The sequence below is a fragment of the Spinacia oleracea genome, chromosome 4 (genome assembly GCF_020520425.1).
Source record: "Spinacia oleracea cultivar Varoflay chromosome 4, BTI_SOV_V1, whole genome shotgun sequence".
Classification (NCBI taxonomy): Eukaryota; Viridiplantae; Streptophyta; class Magnoliopsida; order Caryophyllales; family Amaranthaceae; genus Spinacia; species Spinacia oleracea.
This window is the reverse complement of record NC_079490.1, coordinates 54,557,221-54,577,260: the sequence shown is the minus strand read 5'-3', so window position 1 is coordinate 54,577,260 and position 20,040 is coordinate 54,557,221. Positions and strand designations below refer to the sequence as shown.

The window sequence follows — 20,040 nt, the reverse complement described above, 5'->3', positions numbered from 1 at the left end:
TCAGTCAAGAGGACGCCTGTCCATCTGTCCGGCTGAAAAATAGTTCTATTTGACCTATGAGGGGCAACAACGTTTTGAGGAATTACTCCCACTGGCTCTTCTAAAGACCTTGGAGGTTCATCAACTTGAACTGCTTCTAAAGAGTTCTGAGTTCGTTGTTCGTCTCGAATCTCTTCGAGGTCTATTATTCTCCCACTTGTCAATTTGGAAATATGATTTCTTTCCAAAAAGACACCGTCACGAGCAACGAATACCTTGTTGTATGACTTGTTGTAGAAATAATACCCCATAGTTTCTTTTGGATAACCAACGAAGAAACATTTGTCAGATTTAGGTTGTAGCTTGTCCGAAATTAATCGCTTGACATATGCTTCGCAACCCCAAATCTTCAGAAAAGAATCTTTGGAAGTTTCCCAGTCCATAATTCGTATGGAGTCTTTTCAACAGCTTTTGACGGAGCACGATTCAGTGTGAGTGCTGTAGTTTGCAACGCATGTCCCCATAACTGTAAAGGAAGTTCGGCCTGACCCATCATTGACCTGACCATATCGAGTAAGGTCCTATTTCTCCGTTCCGACACTCCATTCCATTGAGGTGTCCCTGGAGCAGTCAATTCAGAAAGAATACCGCATTCTTTTAGATGGTCATCAAACTCGTGGCTAAGATATTCACCTCCTCGATCCTATCTTAGAGCTTTGATTTTCTTGCCATGTTGATTCTCTACTTCATTTTGAAATTCTCGGAATTTCTCATACGATTCAGACTTGTGCTTCATTAAGTAAATATAGCCATATCTACTGAAGTCGTCCGTAAACGTTATGAAATAGCTGAACTCACCTCTAGCTTTCGTACTCATAGGCCCACATACGTCCGTATGTATTAGCTCTAGTAGTTCGCTTGCTCTTTCTCCCACCTTTGAGAAAGGTTGCTTTGTCATTTTGCCAAGTAAACAAGATTCGCATTGATCAATCTTCTCTAAGTCGAATGATTCTAGAATTCCTTTCCGTTGAAGTAATTCCATGTGATTTATGTTTATATGGCCTAATCGACAATGCCACAGAAATGTGAAATCCGAATCACCAGTTTTAGCCTTTTTGGTATTTATGTTATAAATGTGTTTGCTCGTATCTAGCACATAAAGACCGTTTTCTTGTTGTGCTGAACCATAAAACATTCCATTCAAAGAAAAAGAACAACTATTGTCTTTAAATTGAAAACTAAAACCTTTAGAGTCCAAACTTGAAACGGAAATGATGTTTCTGGTGATACTAGGAACATAGTAACAGTTTTCTAGTTCCAAAACAAACCCACTAGGCAAAGAAATAAAATAAGATCCTACGGCTAATGCAGCAATCCGTGCTCCATTTCCCACGCGTAGATCCATCTCGCCTTTATCAAGCCTTCTACTTCTCCTTAGTCCATGTGAATTGGAATATAAGTGTGAGCCACAACCAGTATCTAATATCCAAGAAGTAGAACTATCAAGATTACAATGTATAACATACATACCTAAAGGAGAAGCAACGTTTCCGTCCTTCTTCTCTTCCTTTAGTTTGGGGCAATCTCGCTTGTAATGACCAATTTCATTACAATTGAAGCATTGCGATGTGGAAGGAGAAGCATTCCTCTTCATCTTGCTCTTGGAAGGCGCCAGATGCCCTCCGGGAGTGGACGAAGATGCAACCTTGCTTTTCTTCCCCTTGCCAACTTTCTTGAATTTATTGCACCTCACATTCAAAGGGTCTTGATTTAACTTAAGGATTTTCTGGCATTTCATGAGTAATTCCACAAGTTCATAGAATGTGCTCTCTTTCTGATGAAAGAGATAGAGCATCTTAAAACCTTCTTAATCCTTATGAAGAGAATTCAGCACTAGTGCAATAGCTACAGACTCTTTGATGGAACCACCAAGTCTCTCAATTGTGAAAAATAATCCAGACATCATATCCACATGAGACCGAATTGATGTGTTTTTGTCCATCTTGACAGAGTAGATACGCCTGTGTGCCTCCAGAATTCGATTTCTAGGCACGACTTGCGTGGGGTTATGAGCTTGAGATCGCTCATCGAATTAGTCAATTCGTCAACCCCATTGCCACCAGTTTGGCACAAGGGTCGAAAACCCGCACACTTATCCTCGAGGCTACTTAGGATAGCTTGAGGTTCAAAAGTAATGAACCTCCCTCTCCAACTCTCAGGGATAGACTTGTGTGACAAGGTACTTGTGAAGTGCCCAACTTCTGTACCTTTCAGGAGTCATGCCTCGCGCATCATAGCTAGGGAACGGTTGTTCAATGACATAGTGTATGCCATTAAATTTCAAAACTTCGACAAGTTTCTCTTTCCATTCAAGAAAATTAGTCAAGTCTAACTCGACATCCAGAATTTCAGCTGATATGATTGTTGTTATGTTTGCGACCATTTTGATTACTACAATCGAAAAGAATTTGCAATAAATAACCATTCATAAAATTCAATAACTTTGAAATAAAAGAAAAACATGCAATCATTAAAGCTATTAAAACATTTCATTCATGCAAAAAGCAAAAACATGGTCCAAAATGAATGAAACGATTCCAAGACCCCAAAAGTCCTAAATCCTTAAGCAGCTTTAGCATGTCTTAAGTAGTTTAAGATTTTAGGTAAGCAAAACCTATTGCTAGTAATCTCAAAATTACTCTTGGTTAATAAATTAATGCCATAATTTATCCCATTGCCACAACTTAATGCCATTGTTGTTTGAGTTGTAACCACAATCAACGTGCTCCTTTAGGACGCCTTACCACCTAAGTCAACTAAAATAGCACCTCGCTTTAGCGTAAAGCTACTATCTTAGATCCCTAGATTTTTGTAAGTGTTGATTTGGAAGGCAATTTTTAAACTCAATATTACTTGGACCTAGTTGTTTCTATGTTGGTTCGATTATTAAGTGAACTTAAAGCTAATCAATTCATAGGAAACAACCTGTTCATGCAAAGCATACATACATTCATACATTCACGCATAATATATATATAAATATATATATATATATATATATATGTATATATATATATATATATATATATATACATATATATATATATATATATATACATATATATATATATATATATATATATATATATATATATATATATACATATATATATATATATATATATATATATATATATATTAAATTGCATAAATAAATGGTGATCTAGTATGGCCCAAAACATCTTGTCTTGAAGCATCCAATCTTCGTCACCTCCTTGTTAGCTTGGCATCGTCTTGAATCTTCGTTCAAATGCTAACTTAAAGTTCTAAACTTAGAAATACTTGAAAATAATAAATTACATCAAAATTTCCATGGTACGCAGACCATATTTAAAACTTTACATTCAAAGATAGAACGGTACGGAGACCGTATTTAACTATCCTAAATTGGCCATACTAGTCACTTGGAGTACCTGCATTGCATAAAATATATATTCTATGCATTCACCCATTCGTATGCTAAAACGAATGGCCCATGTTAATATGCATGTATTTACGTGAATTAAAATTCACGTTCACATAAACGCGTCCTAAAAGATTAATCAATTTCCAAATTATTAATCCTTAGACTTTATTCTAATTAAAATTGAATTTAATTAAAATAATGCGACCTACGAAAATAATTAAAATAATGCGACCTACGAAAATAATTAAAAAATAATTATTTTATTTTATTTTAATTAGTGGCTCCCACTCAAACCAATAATTATTCCGGATAATTAATTATGAAATATTAAATTAAAACTCGCGGCCCGGCCCAAGCAAATAAAATATTAAATTAAATATCCCGTTAGCCCAAATTAATGCAAATATACGAAGCCCAACGAATTAAATGATTTTTAATAAAAAAAAAGTCCAATTGCTAAATCGGGCTAGGCTTGCGCCCAGCCCCGCCTTGCGTGAGGCCCAAGAGCACACGAGCAAAGCTCGCGCACCCCCAGCCCCATCGCGCGCGCGCGCACCGCGTCCCCGCAGCCATGCTGCCCCTGCGCTGCGTGTGCTAGACGTCGCAAGGCTTGCGCCTCGCTTCGTCGCACCCCCGCATGCTCCCTCGCCTGCCCCTTCCTCGCCTAGCGCGCACGAGGCACGCAGCACAACTGCTGCTGCCTGTGTCGTATGGCTCGGCCTTAGCGCAATGGCCTCGTATGGCTCGACGAGCCATACTTCCATCATGCTCATGTTCGTGTTTTTGGTTCGTAATACGGAACAACTTAATTAAAATTAAATTTAATTCACGAACTTGCATTAATTTTATTTTTCAAAAAGTTACGATTTTTATTTTCGAAAAACAACGATTTTTAACGATTTAATAAACTATAACGACAATCCAATTTCGTAAAATTATTAAATCAAGGGCTAACAATATTCAAACTTTTAAGAACGAACGAATCAACATTTAAAGTTTGAACTTTTAATTAATAAAATCCGAAGCTTTAAATCGTTCATAAACAATTAAATTTCAGATTATTAATAATTTGGTTTAAGTGCGATTAAAATTAACGAAACCATTCAAAATTTTAATCCAATAATTTTTAAAATTATCCACTGACCCATTATATCCCCTTTCCCAATTAACCGAATTATTAAACCAAAATTAATTAAAATTCAATTAGGGTTTCAAATTTTACGAATTGGGGAAAGGCAAATTTAGGGTTTTATACTTATCGGAAAAATCTGAAATTTTTACCATAGATCAAGCATTACCCAGAAACATTGTGTCAAAATTTCAAGCAATTCCGAGTAATTTAGGTCGACCTTTTAATTGAATTACTGTCCGACACTTTTAATTTTTAATGAAAAATTAACAAGAACGCCCAAAAAACGATACTTCGAGGCCTGTTTTCGCAATTCTATTCCCATGACTTGATCTTAGAAAATCGTTTTCCATCAGATTAGGGTTTTAAAAATCGAAAAAGCGATGATTTTTGATTTCGGACCTGATTATACGCAATTCATCCAATAATTCGTAAAAAATTCCGAAAAATCAACAAAAAAAATCTAAAATTTCGACATATGCAAAAACAATAATAATCATGCTAATTCATGCTTTGAATACATAAGGCTCTGATACCACTGTAGGGGAATACAGTTAAACATAATAACATGTGCGGAAAAATCCCCAAAGCCAGGAAACATGTATAAAGCACAGATTAAGCAAACTTACATTCGAAGCGTGTTTTCCACAATAATCTGTCAACGAACACGAACAAAGAACTCCACCTGTCGTTCCTCTACTTGGTTCACCGAAACGACCAGATCCGTCTTGATAATCGTAGCTTAGACAATTGATCAAGATACTTTGCTTTTGGGAAGAACTCACTTTGGAGGCACAGAGAGAATTAGGGTTCTCTGTGTCTCTAGGGTTTGAGTAATATCAATTGTGTTAAGTTGGAAATTAGGTTGTAAGGTTGTTTACATAACCTTACTAACCGACCAAGCTAAGAAGCAAGGCCGGCTAGCAAGCCGTGCACGCCAAGCAACACGGACCGCACGCCCGCGCCCAGCGACACACTGCAGGCCGAAGCCCACAGCGCGCGCCGAGCAGCTGGGCCGTGGGCCTGCTCGCTCGTTGCTGCGATGCGCTGTTGCGTGCTGTAGCGTGCTCGCGCCCAATGGGCTGGCCTTGCTCGCCTTTGCTCGCGAGCTTGCTGGCTCGTTGGGCCTTGCACGCTTACGTGCTTGGCTCGACGGGCCGGCAACTCCGATGCCTTTCGTATTCGCGATTTAATATATTTCCGATATATTATTTATCGTTTCGTATACGACGAATCACCGTCGTACGATACGATATATTTGTGTCGCCCAGCTTACGAATATTCGCGATACGATATACGATTCCGACAAAGGTCGTATCGTATAATACATTTCCAACTAATTTCCGAAAAGCTATTAAATGAATTTCCGATTCATTTAATCCGGTGATCTGTTACGTGTCATTGGTGTGACCTTGTAGGTTCAGTCAAGAGTAAGTTGTGAGTTCAATATCCATTAGAACTCACTGATCGGAAGCATTGCTCCAGCTAGCTTTTCCGATCACTTGATCTCACTGATTTAATTGTTCGCAATTAATCTGAACCTTGTTATTAGACTTAATGCACCTTGGGTGAAGGACATATTTCCTTCAAATTTTAAGGTCATTATAGTAAATTACTTTTTGGTGTTCCCTATAAAATAGTCTATAATACCCTCGTTCACCAATCAAATTGTATGAAATATTGTGAGGGGGTCGAAAAAGCACGAGGCTAATGCGTGACCTCGTCCCTCGTGGGCGTGACGTTGTCAGATCAAGTGTAATTGGATTTCCTGTGAGTTTATACCCAATAGACTAGTAATATAGGAGTCGTCATTCAGTTTTTAACGACAATGAGAAAAACTGACAAAACTCGGTTATCGTGACATAAAGGGAGTGCCATTATGTTCGACCACGACGGCCATAGGTTCCCTTGTGATCCCTGGTGTGGGGATCGCTCAACGTACACCCACAGGGCAGAGATTGAGAGTTCGGGGGACTGTAACTACCGAGAGGAGTGCTCATCGATAATACTCCAGAGGCAGGTTATCCTTACTAGCTTAGCATAAATAATTGAAGGGACATGCGTTAAACTATTAAACTATTCTAAATTGATTTTAGCAATATGCAACACATAATACTAAATCGATCCTGATTATCTTATTTAGATTGATTTAAGGTACCTAGCATGATAATTCAATTGTCCAGGGTATTATCTTACTAGGCGTGATAGATCAATCAAATTAATAGTTTGACAATTTTATAAAAAGGGTGATGAAAGCGATTAAATCATATGAGGGACACATTACAACGCACCCTTGAGAGGTGCGTTGTGGTTCTCAGAAAATTAACCACTTGGCTTTGCTATTCCTCCTTTTATTTAACGAATCTTGGGTTTCCAAGCAATGTTCCAGTATTTAGGCTTAATTCATCAAGCTACAAGGGGCAGGGTGCGTTCTGTTCGACTTTTGGGTCGATTGCGACAGAACGCTGGATCAATTTCGCAGCGTGAGGCTTAGGCTTAAGGCTAGAGTCAATTCTCATATTATGGAATTGTGTTTTATTTTCACGTCGGTTTTAGGTTGTATTTATAGGAAAAGAGTGTGTGGAAAGATAGATTTTAAGATACGAATCCAAAAAGAATCCGGAGATAAAACGGCCCCAGGCACTTTCAGCGCCTAGGGCTGGGCGCCGAAGATTTCGGCGCCCAGATCCAGGCGTTGAAAATGGGATTTGGGCCGAGTTCTTTGCTAGATTTGGACTCTTAGAACACGGAGCTTTTGAGATTTATCCGAGTCTTTTAGTGCGTATTAACTTATGACGGAATGCACCTGGGCCCGTTACGAACTCTAGGTTCGTTAGGAATTTAATTAATACGTAACTCTTTTTTCGAATTATACCAGGAATGCAAATTCTATCTCTTTTAGGATTTATGTTGAAGTGCAACAACTAATTTTGACAGGTTTCTACCTTTTATGACTTTGCCACTTTTAACAACTACCTTTTACGGCAGTCACTATTCTTAGCAGGTTTCTATAAATAGCAGCTTTGGCTGAAATAAAAGGGTGATTAGTTATTTTATAGGAGATGCGTTGCCAAGTGGAGATTTATGTTCTCATCATCGAACCTTCCCTTTCGGGAATGGGGACAAAAGTAGGTGTCTACAGTTAGCCCCCACTTTGACTGAGTCTCGAGATAAGACGGTGGTCAAAGTACTAGACGGAGTGTGTCATACAAGCCATGGCGTATGTGACCTGTTTTGCGAGGGTCTCACGAGTCCCCGAGTGATAACATTTGACTTAAGGGTCATCACTTGAAGTGTTAACACATTCCTCACGCGTCATTGGAATTTGTTAACTGATAGTATAGAAACTCCCTCACTTTGTAATTGGAAGTGTCTAAAGATGTTTTCGGAATCAAAGATATAAAGTGTAAATAGGCCTGGACAAGCCCAATCACGAGGTAAAACATTTTAAACATTCTCATTTTCAGGGTTATCTAAACGAGAAAACCCCCTTGTTTTTATAGGACGTAAAACGAAGGAAAATCCAGCACATCGCTCATTTTTGGAAAAAACGGAAAACCGATCTTTTGATTTTTGGAAAAGGGAAACCATCCTTTGATTTTTGGAAAAGGGAAACCATCCTTTGATTTTTGGAAAAGGGAAACCATCCTTTGATTTTTGGAAAAGGGAAACCAGGAAAAGTTATCGCTGCAGCGACTAAGGACCTGCGCGCAGACCCCGCCCGCTGAAGGTGGGCGAGTCTGTCCGCTGAGGGTGGACGCCCCGTCCGATAGAAGTGGACGAATCTGTTTTGATGTTTTTTTGAAAATAAGGAACTACGCGGTTTGTGACGTAGATCCCCGCCGGCTGAAGATGGCGAGCCTGTTTTTATTTTGAAGATTTTATTTTCTTTTCATTTTGCCTATATATTTTTTTTAATAAAAGGCTTTTATGATTCCAACCTGTTGGTGGGTCGCAATATTTCCCAATTGGTTGTGTCCTATAAGTGGGCCAACACTGTGTATGTCTCTCGTTAATAAATAACGAGATTTTTGCAATACCGTTGTTTTTCGCGGGAAAGGAATATTAAGACAACGGATAATCTCACAAAAGAAAACTCCCGCATGCCCCGACAGTGAATATTCGCTGTCTAGGGAAGCATTTTCAGCGCCCAGCACTGGGCGCGAGAATTTCTAACGCCCAGAGTTGGGCGTTGAAATTGCAAGGGGAGGCTGGTCTTTAAAAAGCGCGACCCGTCTCCTTCTTCCCCCATTCTTTCGCCATTTTCGTTCGAACTTCCTTCTCAACTTACTCATTTTTCACTCGTTTCCTTCATTTTTCTTCACGAATTCTACTCCAAATCACTTCCTAATCCTCCCAATGTAAGTAATTTTCAGTAATGTTAAGCTTTTGTCAAATTTGAGTATTTTTTGTTGAGTGTTCTTGAACTTGAAATTGATTTGGGGGTATTTGATTTCGTGCCCCTTTCTTTCAATTAGATAGCTGAAAATGTTCTATATGACATGTTAATTAGTTTGTGCACGTCGATTTTTGCAAGTATGTTGGTTTTTGTTAAATTTGGACATATTTATACTAGCCCCCAAGTGCACCTACGATTCTAGTGTTTTCTTGCAATGTAGGTGTTCTTGGTATACTACTTGCGTTCTTCATAATTCATGAGTGACAAATCATGAAAGAATTTTGATTTTGTTGGAGTTAATTTTGTTTAGGGAGGTATTTGCTCAATTTGAACTTAGTACCATGTTTTTAGGGAACAAAATTGTATGACTCCATTTTATGAGCGGAATGCACTCTTTTAGAGATGGTAAGTGCCATCTTGTTAAAGGTATAATGCCTTGTTGTTGTGTCGTTGACCAGCATGTCTTGCGAGTCATCACCATCTTCTGGCGACCACGCGGAGCGCGGTATGACACGTCAGTCCATCGGTGCGGGACCCCTATGGGTGGGTCCTGTGTATTACGACGGTCGGACTTACATTACGATCTGGAGCACCACGTGACTACCCGTCTTCACGCGAGGAGGGATACTTCAGTCCGCGGTTACGGTGCGGCGATGAGCGAGACCGTTTTTTGCTATCTGAGTTTGGACGCCCAGGCTTTGGTGAGGGCGAGTTCGTTGTTCCCGGTAGTTAAGACTTCCTGGGAGATACTGCGACTAAACATCTCCCTATCTTTCTTGCGGTCATTTATGAGATGGTGGTGGGACACTACCAATACCTTCCATTTTCCTTGGGGCGAGATGACGATTACTCCCGAGGACTACACCGCTTTGACGGGCTTGACCTTTACGGGGATTCCCGTTCGACTGAGGTCTGGTGGCCCGCTGCCGACTGTTGTTGAGGGTACCAGGCTCATGGGCTCGTGGCTGGGTCAGAGATTGCCTTCGTACTAGGCCCGTGGGATACCCTATGCTGATTTGATGTGGGGCCTGGAGCATGGGGTGGAGGAGTCGCCTTTGAGACAGGCCCGGTTGTTTTACCTCCACTTCATCACTTCTACTTTTCTGTCGGGTCCTACTGACACCTTTGACCCGAGGTGGATAGACCTGGTGGAGCACGTGTCTTCTCTAGGCGCATACTGCTGGGGCGACTTGGGGTATGCGACGCTCGTAGGACAGATGAGCTTGGCGGTGCGAGACTCGGCTCCCCGTAGACGTCATTTCGTCATTGCCTTGGCGGGGGTGCCGCGCTTGATTGAGGTATGTGCCTCGCTCCTTCTTTTGCTTTCTTGCCTTATTGGGCTTTTTGATGTACATTTTGTTTTACTGCCTATTCTCTCTCTTTTTTTATTGTAGGGGAATACAGATAAACATAATAACATGTGCGGAACAATCCCCAAAGCCAGGAAACATGTATAAAGCACAGATTAAGCAAACTTACATTCGAAGCGTGTTTTCCACAATAATATGTCAACGAACACGAACAAAGAACTCCACTTGTCGTTCCTTTACTTGGTTCACCGACACGTTCAGATCCGTCTTGATTATCGTAGCTTAGACAATCGATCAAGATACTTTGCCTTTTGGGATGAACACACTATGGAGGCACAGAGAGAATTAGGGTTCTCTGTTTTCTCCTAGGGTTGTGTGTATTGTGTTACGATTGTGCTAAGTTGGAAAATAGGTTATAAGGTTATTTACATAACCTTATGATGAGCGACATTTATGTCGCTCTTAGTTTAGCATTTTATGTTAGTTTTTATGCTTTTTTTTATAGTTTTTATAGCTTTTTGTGTGAGATTTATAAGTTTTGTACCATCTTGTGCTTTATAGGTGATCTTTATGAAAAATGATGGAAAACAAGTGAATTCGAGCCAAAACAGGGCTTGTGCGGTCGAGTGGCGTTTTGTGCGCCTGAATAGAGTAGTGCAAATGGAGTTCATGGAATTTCCAGTTTTGTGCGATCGAATGCCCTCTGTTGTTCGGTCGCACAGAATGGATTTCTGAGACAGAATGTCCCACGATTGTAAAACGACCTCACAACCCTGGTAATTCGACAGCACATGTTTTTTGCGATCGAACGTGCTCTGTTGTTCGACCGCACAGGAGTTGTGCGCCCACACAAGGCATTTCGTTCGAGCGAATCGTGCTGCAGAGGAATTATGAGCCAAAGAAACCCCATTCGACCGAACAGGGTTCTTCGTTCGGTCGCACATGACGAAGGAAATGTTCTTCGCTGCCTTCGCTCCCAATTTTGCAATTTAATTCTTAGTTTCTTAATTCTTGCTCTTGCTTTGTTGTTGATTGTTCTTCAATTCCTTAATTTGTTGAATTTTTGATTTCATTGATTGAAGTTTCTTTGATTTTCAATTTGTGATTTGATTATGCAATTGAACTCTTAATTCTCTTCTCCTACTCCTTCAATATCATGCTTGCTAGCTTATTCTTAATGGATTGCTTGATTTCTAGAATGACTAGTGAGTAGAATTAGGTTAGGGTAAGGGGAGAATCTAGGGGCTTAATTAGGGGAAATTGTTGATTGATTGTTAGTTGATTCATGTGATTAAATATGATTTGATAATAGGATATCCATGCTAGTTGAGTGGTAGTTGCAAATGCTATTCGATTAGAGTCACGTGGAACCATAGGATAGGTTTGGCAAGAGATTGTGGGCCCATCTTGTGTGATCAAATGGCGGTGCCTATTATATGCTAGTTAGTTTAATCTAGGATTAGGCGAAAGCTCTTCCGTGGATTAGACGCTTAGCATTCCCTATCCGAGAGGTGGCGGGTTCGTCTTTAGATGCCATTTGCCTAATCACCATTTCGTTGCATGATCACCATTGCTAAATAGTTGAGTTCATTTCCCCCGGTTTCCCTAGCCTATCCCCGACTCCCTAACGTTTCCCTTTCTTGATTCAATTTGGCATAATTCTTCATTTTTAGATTCTTAAAAGTGACAATTCAAAACCAAATCCTTGTTCGAACTAGATTGACTTTAAAGCTCATTAACCACCGTTTCTTTGGGACGATCCCTTTGCTTACCGCTAGCCGGTTAGTTGAGTGGTTTTATAAATATTGTTTGCATAGGTTGTTTTCTATCAACGACGGAAAATACACCTATCAAAATGGCGTCGTTGCCGAGGAACGATTGTTGTTTTTGAGTTTTAGTCGAGACTAGTTCATCATTAGAAAATACAAAAACATTGCAATTTCGCTTAGCTTTCTTTTTCCTTGGCATTGCTTACGGTTTTTCTTGAGTGTTCATGCTTGATAGGGGACGTGCTCGTCAAAGGATCCTCCATCCTCTTGACCTTCAATTGGAAAGGACTCTAAGGAGACTTAGGCGTGCTCGAACTAGCTCATCAAGTCATAATCGGTTTGAAGCTTTGAGTGTTGACACGGAGCAAGAAGAGAGTGAGCAGGATTTTGAGACTATGGCTCTCCCGGTTAAGAACTTGGGAGTACCGGGCGCGTTTGCAGCTACATGCGGTATCCAAGCACCCACAACAAGTGCTAACAACTTCGAAATCAAGCCCGCCTTGATTAATTTGGTGCAAAGCCACCCCTTTTGTGGGAAGAGTAATGAATAACCTCACGAACATCTCAAACAGTTCGAGCACTATTGTGACACAATCAAGCACAATGGTGTCACATCGGATTACGTGAGGTTGACATTGTTTCGGTTCTCTCTCCTTGGGCGAGCAAGTGATTGGCTTGACAAGGAGGTCAAGCCCAACTCACTTCGCACTTGGACCGAAGTGACAAGTGCATTCTTAAACAAGTTCTACTCGCATGGGAAGACGGCGGAGTGTCGCCACAAGATCCAATCCTTTAAGCAAAAGCGAGATGAGTCACTCTTCGAAGCTTGGGGTCGTTTCAAGGAGTACCAAAGGGAATTCCCACACCATGGGATTCCTAAATGGTTGTTTCTCCAAACATTTTACTTGGGGTTGAGTCCAAGTTCGAAGACAAGTCTTGATGCGGATGCGGGAGGCCCCATTATGAATAAAACTGAGGATCAAATAGAGGAAATCATTGAGGATGTAGTTCAAAACTACCAATCTTGGCATGTAGGCACAAGGGATTATGATGGGAAAGGTAGGAGTGAAGATGGTAAGGGTTCGGTGTACGCCATAGAGCAAGCACGGATGATAGAGAAGCTTACCTCGCGCTTGGAGAAGCTTGAAAACACACCATTCGCGGGGAGAGCTTCGAGCCAACCGCCATCACCGTCTACAATCCCTCCTCCCTCAGCCACTCTTCTCTCTAAAGGGAAGGGCAAGGTTAGTTCTTATGGCTCAATGCCTCCGAGCACATTCTTTTGTGAAAATTGCCAAGACTATAGTCATTCCCCCGATGCATGCCCCTTAGTTCATAACTTGTCATTTGTGGATTATGGCCCTTCGTATGAAGGAGAGTTTGATGTAGAGTATGCTAATGCCATCAATGAGAGGTCTAGGAATGATAACCCTAACAACCCTAATTTTGCTAGGCAACCTAGAGGGCCCTCCATGTATGGTTCCCACCAAGGCTATGGCCAAGGAAGTGGGTATGATAGCCAAAACCGAGGTGGCTATAGAGCACAAGGCTATCAAAGCCAAGCGCCCTATGGTCAAGCTCAAGGTTTTGGCAATCAAGGCCAATACAACCAAGGGGGTTATAATCCCAACCATCAAGGTGGAGGGGGTTATAACTACTCTTATGGGCAATTTAGGGGTGCCTCAAGTGGGGGTTATCCTTTGAACTCGGGAGTTCCTTATGGTGCATCTCAATTGCCACCTCCCGGATTCAATGGACCGAGGACCTTTGGCAACCAATATCAAGCAAACCTTAGTGGTTATGGAGTTGCACCTCCACCACTCCCGCCTCTCAAGTCTAATCTTGAGGCTCTCATGGAGTCGTTTGTGGGGGCGCAAGCCAAGAAGAATGTCGAGTTTGAGGATGGATTCAAACAATCCAACACTCACTTGAAGATGATTGAGACCCAACCAGCTCAACTTGCAAATACCTTTAGGGAACATCATGCGCATGCTAGTCTCCCACCCCAAAGTCATACTCCAAGGAAAATGAATGCCATAGTGACAAGGAGTGGGAAAATCTTAGATGATGTTCCTCGAGCTAATAAGGTTTCTAAGCCTAATGGGAAGGATCAAGGGGGAGTCATTGAGTCTAGTGACAATGATGTGGTAGAAGAGGAGCCTCCCATCAATGATGTAGGTGAAACTCCTATACCAAAGGAGGCAACTCTCCTACCTCTCCCCACTCCTAAACTTCCCTATCCCCAAAGATTCATAAGGCACAAGTTGGACGTGCAATTCTCAAAATTCCTTGATGTTCTTCGAAATTTTCACATCACCCTCCCCTTTACGGAAGCATTGAAACAAATGCCTACCTACTCAATATTTCTCAAGGAAATCTTGAGTGGGAAGCGGGATTGCGACGTAAAGGAGATGGTGAACCTCACCGAGAATTGTAGTGCTATCATTCTCAACCAAATGCCACCCAAACTCAAGGACCCGGGTAGTTTTTCTATCCCTTGTGCTATTAAGGAGCTTGAAATAAGCAATGCCTTGTGTGATTTGGGTGCTAGCGTTAGTCTAATGCCTTACTCGGTGTTCGCCAAGCTTGAAGTTGGTGATCTTGTCCCAACTAACATCACTTTGCAACTTGCCGACCGTTCGGTCAAGTACCCTATTGGCAAGGTTGAGGATGTACCCTTGAGGGTTGGTGGATTAGTGATCCCCGTCGACTTTGTAGTCCTAGACATAGATGAGGACGTGCATGTCCCTATTATTCTAGGCCGCCCATTCTTGGCTACGGCCGGGGAAATTATTGATGTCAAGCAAGGGAACATTACCTTGAAAGTTGGGAAGGATAGCTTATTTTTTGACTTGAACAAAGCCATGCGTTATCCTAGTTCCACTAACGAGAAATGTCTCTTTGTTGAATCTTTTGATCCCATTGTGAATGACATGCACGAGCACTTGCTCACCACTAATGATCCACTTGAGCTTGTTCTTTTGAATAGACATGGTTTAGGTACTTTAGGGGTCGAAGTGGCTAACTACAAGGAGCTCTTGGATGCCCCACCACCTTGCGCTCAACCCGAGCAATGCATGCTTGTGTTGGATGGGAAAGAAGCTTTGGATGAAGCCGAAATTGGTAAGGAATCTCCCAAGGTAGAGCTAAAACCTCTACCTTCGAGCTTGAGGTACGCATTTCTCGGACCCAACTCTTCTTACCCCGTGATTATCAATTCCTCTTTAGATGACGAGCAAGTGCTCAAGCTCACTCATGTCTTGAAGTCATCAAAGGGCTTTGGGCTACACTATTGGAGATTTGAAAGGTGTTAGCCCAACCCTTTGCATGCATCATATAGAGCTTGAGGACAACGCCGTACCACATCTTGAGAGGCAAAGAAAACTTAATCCACCTATGGGAGAGGTGGTTAAGAAGGAAATAATGAAGCTTTTGGCGGCCGGGATTATCTATCCTATTTCTAATAGTCGATGGGTATCCCCGGTCCATGTGGTTCCAAAAAAGGGAGGGATGACGGTAGTCAAAAATTCACATGGAGAACTCATTTCCACCCGGACGGTAACCGGGTGGCGCATGTGTATTGACTATCGCCAACTCAATCTATCCACTAAGAAGGACCACTTTCCTCTACCAATTATTGATCAAATGCTTGAACGTCTAACCAAACACAAGTATTTTAGCTTTCTTGATGGTTATTCCGGGTTCTTTCAAATCCCCATAAACCCGGAAGACCAAGAGAAAACTACATTTACTTGCCCTTATGGGACTTTTGCCTATAGAAGGATGCCATTTGGGCTTTGCAATGCCCCAGGGACGTTCCAAAGGTGTATGATGAGTATTTTTGGTGATATGCTTGAAGAAGAAATGAAGGTGTTCATGGATGACTTTTCGGTGGGAGGATCCACCTATGATGAATGCCTTATCAATCTTGGGAAGTGCCTTGCGAGGTGTGAGAAAGTTAACTTGGTGCTCAATTGGGGAAAATGCCACTTCATGGTGGAGGAAGGAATTGTTCTAGAGCACAAAGTCTCTCACCATGGGATCGAGGTTGATAGAGCAAAAATCGAAGTCATAGAGAAGTTGCCTTCCCCAGTGAATGTTAAGGGGATCCGGTCCTTTCTTGGGCATGACGGATTCTATAGGCGATTCATTAAATATTTTTCCTCAATTGCTCGACCTCTTACTAACCTCCTCCAAAAAGAGTGTGATTTTCACTTTGATTCCGCATGTCTCAAGGCCTTTAACACAATCAAGAGTGCCCTTATTTCTACTCCCATAGTTCAAGCTCCGGATTGGTCTCTACCTTTCGAATTGATGTGCAACGCAAGTGATTTCTCGGTTGGGGGAGTTCTTGGTCAACGAAAGGACAAAAAGCTCCATGTGATCTATTATATGTCAAAGACTCTCAATCAAGCTCAAGCCAACTACACCACTACCGAGAAAGAATTTCTCGCCATTGTGCATGCATTTGAGAAGTTTTGGACCTATTTAGTTGGGTCAAGGACAATTGTATACACGGATCATGCGGCTATTCGCTATCTTATGGCGAATAAGGAGGCCAAACCGAGACTCATTCGTTGGGTTCTACTCCTTCAAGAATTCGATATTGAGATAAGAGATAAGAAAGGAGCCGAGAATGTGGTGGCCGACCACCTATCTAGGCTAAAACTTGGGAGTGTTGCTCCGGATGATGTCCCAATCGAGGATGCTTTGAGAGATGATACTTTGTATATGGTTGGGAGTTCCTAACTCCCTTGGTTTGTAGACATCGTTAATTACTTGGCTTGTGGGGCGATCCCGGAAGATCTCACCACTCAAGAGCGCCACAAGTTGAAGTATGATTCTAGGCGCTATATTTGGGATGAGCCCACTTCGTTGAGGCGGTGCCCGGATGGCCTCTTAAGGAGATGTGTTCCGGATGAAGAGTTCCCTAGTGTCCTTCGTATGTGTCACTCCCCCTTGTGGTGGCCATATGGGAGGTGATAGAACCGCTTCCAAGATTCTTCAAAGCATGTTGTGGTGGCCTACCCTTTTTCGGGGTGCTTGGGCATTTGTCAAATCTTGTGATCGTTATCAAAGATCGGGTAATATTTCCAAGAGACATGAAATGCCACAAAATCCATCCTAGAGTTGGAAGTGTTCGATGTGTGGGGAATCGACTTCATGGGTCCCTTCCCTTCTTCTTATGGCAACCTCTACATTCTTGTAGCGGTTGACTATGTTTCCAAGTGGGCGGAAGCCATTGCATCTCCCACTAATGATCATAAAGTGGTAGTCAACCTCTTCAAAAAGATCATCTTTCCGCGTTTTGGGGTTCCTCGGGCTTTGATTAGTGATGGAGGGTCCCATTTTGCCCATGGTAAGTTCAAGGCTCTCTTGCGGAAGTATGGTGTCCGTCACAAAGTTGGTGTGGGCTATCACCCTCAAACTAGCGGTCAAGTGGAAGTCACCAATAGGGAGATCAAGTCTATCTTGGAGAAGTCGGTTGCCAAAAACCGCAAGGATTGGTCAATCAAACTTGATGACGCCTTATGGGCGTATAGAACAGCTTTCAAGACGCCAATTGGGATGACTCCCTACAAACTTGTTTATGTCAAGAATTGCCACTTGCCGGTGGAGCATGAGCACAAGGCCATGTGGGCCATCAAAACTTTGAATTTTGAGCTCACTAGTGCGGGTGAGCGGCGCTTGCTCGATCTCCATGAGTTAGAAGAACTCGGCATGAATGCCTATGACTCGGCAAGCATCTACAAGGCGCGTTCTAAACAATATCATGACGCCAAGATTGAGAAGAGAGAGTTCAAGGAGGGGGAGAAGGTCCTCCTTTATAACTCTCGTTTGAAGTTGTTTCCGGGAAAACTAAAGTCCCAGTGGAGCGGTTCGTTCGATGTTGTTCGGGTTTTCTCCCATGGTGTTATCGAGATTCGGAATGATGATTCCGGGTCCTTCAAAGTGAATGGGCATCGGCTCCAACACTATTTCTTGGGAGACTCTATTGGATCTTTTGCTTCCTTGGATCTCAAGGACCCCCCAATGAATTTGGGGGGGATTCGTCAAGCTAATGACGTTAAACGAGCGCTCCAGGGAGGCACCCCAAGGCTTCTATGCATTGTTTTGGTATGTTACATTGCGGTGGGTTCACACTTTCCACCTTTTGCCTTACCCGTCTTTATTTTGGTGAGTTTGTTCAGGTTTTAACGGCTCTTTGCGGGACTTGCTCCCACGACAATTCCGGTAACATCCTTCTAACTCTATTGCATACTTTGGGGGACGGGCATACATCATGTTGGGGCTTTTGGTTGGATGGGTAGTTGTGCCCCTCCTTGCTTGGTTTTAGGCCGTGAGGACATGGCCTAATTCTATCTTGGGGGGAGTTTTGTTGTGTGGTTGGCTACTTGTAGATGCTCATTGCTATGAATCATACCATTATGTGCTTGTTTCTTTGTTTTTAGATTGATTTAGTTTGATTTTAGTTTCTTTTCTTTTTGTTTGTTTTGTTTGTTTCTTTTTGTTTCCCTTTTTGGTGTGTTTTCTTATTTTCTTCCTTTTTCTTTTGTTTTGATTTCCTTTTTGTCAAGGCAAGTTTTTCTAGGTTTTCTTAGGCAAAATTCTTGATTGGGGCATATAAAATTGGAACTTGTAGATTAGAATGCTTTTATTCCTAATTGGTAGATTTTTACACGGTTCTTAATGTCTTGGGTCGAGTCTAGGACTTGGTGTCAAGAAAGTTGGTTGAACTATGGGTAGCATGCGTCATGTACTCTTGTCTTGTGGTAAGATGGTGTCGATTTCTCTAGTGATTTGAAGCCGGAGAGAATGGTATTTGCTCCCTTCTGAGGTTCATGCTCAAAACTAAGCCCAAACACATTTTCATATATTGAGTGGCATGGATCCTTAGCATTGACTTTCTTGTCTCCCGAGTTTGACCATTTCCTTCCCAAGACCGCGACCGAACTACTTTAGGGGACGATAGAGGCATTTCTTTCGGTGACTATTTTTCTTTTTAGTTTAGGACTCTATTTTCTTATTTTTCTCATATGTTTTTGTTTATTTGCCCCTTTGCTAGCCATTTGAGCCTTGACCCTTCATTTCTTATAAGCACATTACAAGCCTAATAGCCTTTGTTTTGTTTTAACCCTTAGAAGTGATAGTGAAGCTTTGTGTTATGATGTTTGTTGGTTTTGAATGAATATGCAAAGATGAGGAATGATTGTTATTGGCATGAATGGAAAAGTTTGTGAAGTATGTTGTATATAGTGAATAAATAAGCAAAAGCAAAAGTTTTGAAAAAGCCAAAAATAGAGAAAAAAAACAAGGCATGAGAAAAGTTTCATTTGAAACACAAAAAAAAAGAGAAAATCAAATCAAGAAAAGTGCAAAAAGAGTTGTAGTTTAGAATTGTTGTTGAATAAACTTGGGGGTACCCCAAATAAGTGGTACGAGTTTGTGTTTGGTTCAAAATGCTTGAGTTTAGTTCTATCATTGCGCTTCACTTTAGGTATGAGCACCAAATGGCCAAATTTGTTTCGCGCCTTACCCCTAGCCTACGTTACGCCCTAAAAGCCCTCTTGACCCTTTAGAGTTGAGTCATTGTCGGTGGAGGGAGGATTTGGTCAAGCTTAAGGAACAAGGTTGTCATGCTAAGATGTCGGGTAGCCTAATGGTGATTTTCTGGCGCCTTCGCGGTGTCTTGAGACGCTATTCTCAAGGGTGGATAAGATCTAGAGATTTGACGTGGTATGCCCGGATGTAGGGGGATTGACTAGTGTTTGCCCTTAGTTCACTTTGCTTGATGCTCGAATCTTTCACTCGGTTTAGGACATTAGTTAGCGTGTACTCATTTATTTGATTAGTAATATTAGCGTTCTTCTATACTTGTTCCATAATAAAGCCCATCTTGAATTTTGTAGTTTAATTTCTTTTCTTCTCTTTTCTTTTCTTCTTCTTTTCTTTCTTTCTTTTCTTGGTTTGTGTTTTCCATTTTAGTC

General features: G+C 41.6%; 1 protein-coding gene and 1 pseudogene across 1 annotated transcript; one reads left to right on the top strand and one right to left on the bottom strand.

The window, feature by feature from the left end:
* Positions 1-12,825: 12,825 nt before the first annotated feature.
* On the bottom strand, positions 12,826-12,926 carry LOC130460448 (uncharacterized; annotated as a pseudogene).
* A 1,060-nt stretch (positions 12,927-13,986) lies between these two features.
* On the top strand, positions 13,987-15,366 carry LOC130471544 (uncharacterized). Its single transcript, XM_056841740.1, has 2 exons — positions 13,987-14,466; positions 14,563-15,366. The coding sequence occupies exons 1-2, from the start codon at positions 13,987-13,989 to the stop codon at positions 15,364-15,366; spliced, it is 1,284 nt and encodes a 427-aa protein (XP_056697718.1).
* Positions 15,367-20,040: the final 4,674 nt, after the last annotated feature.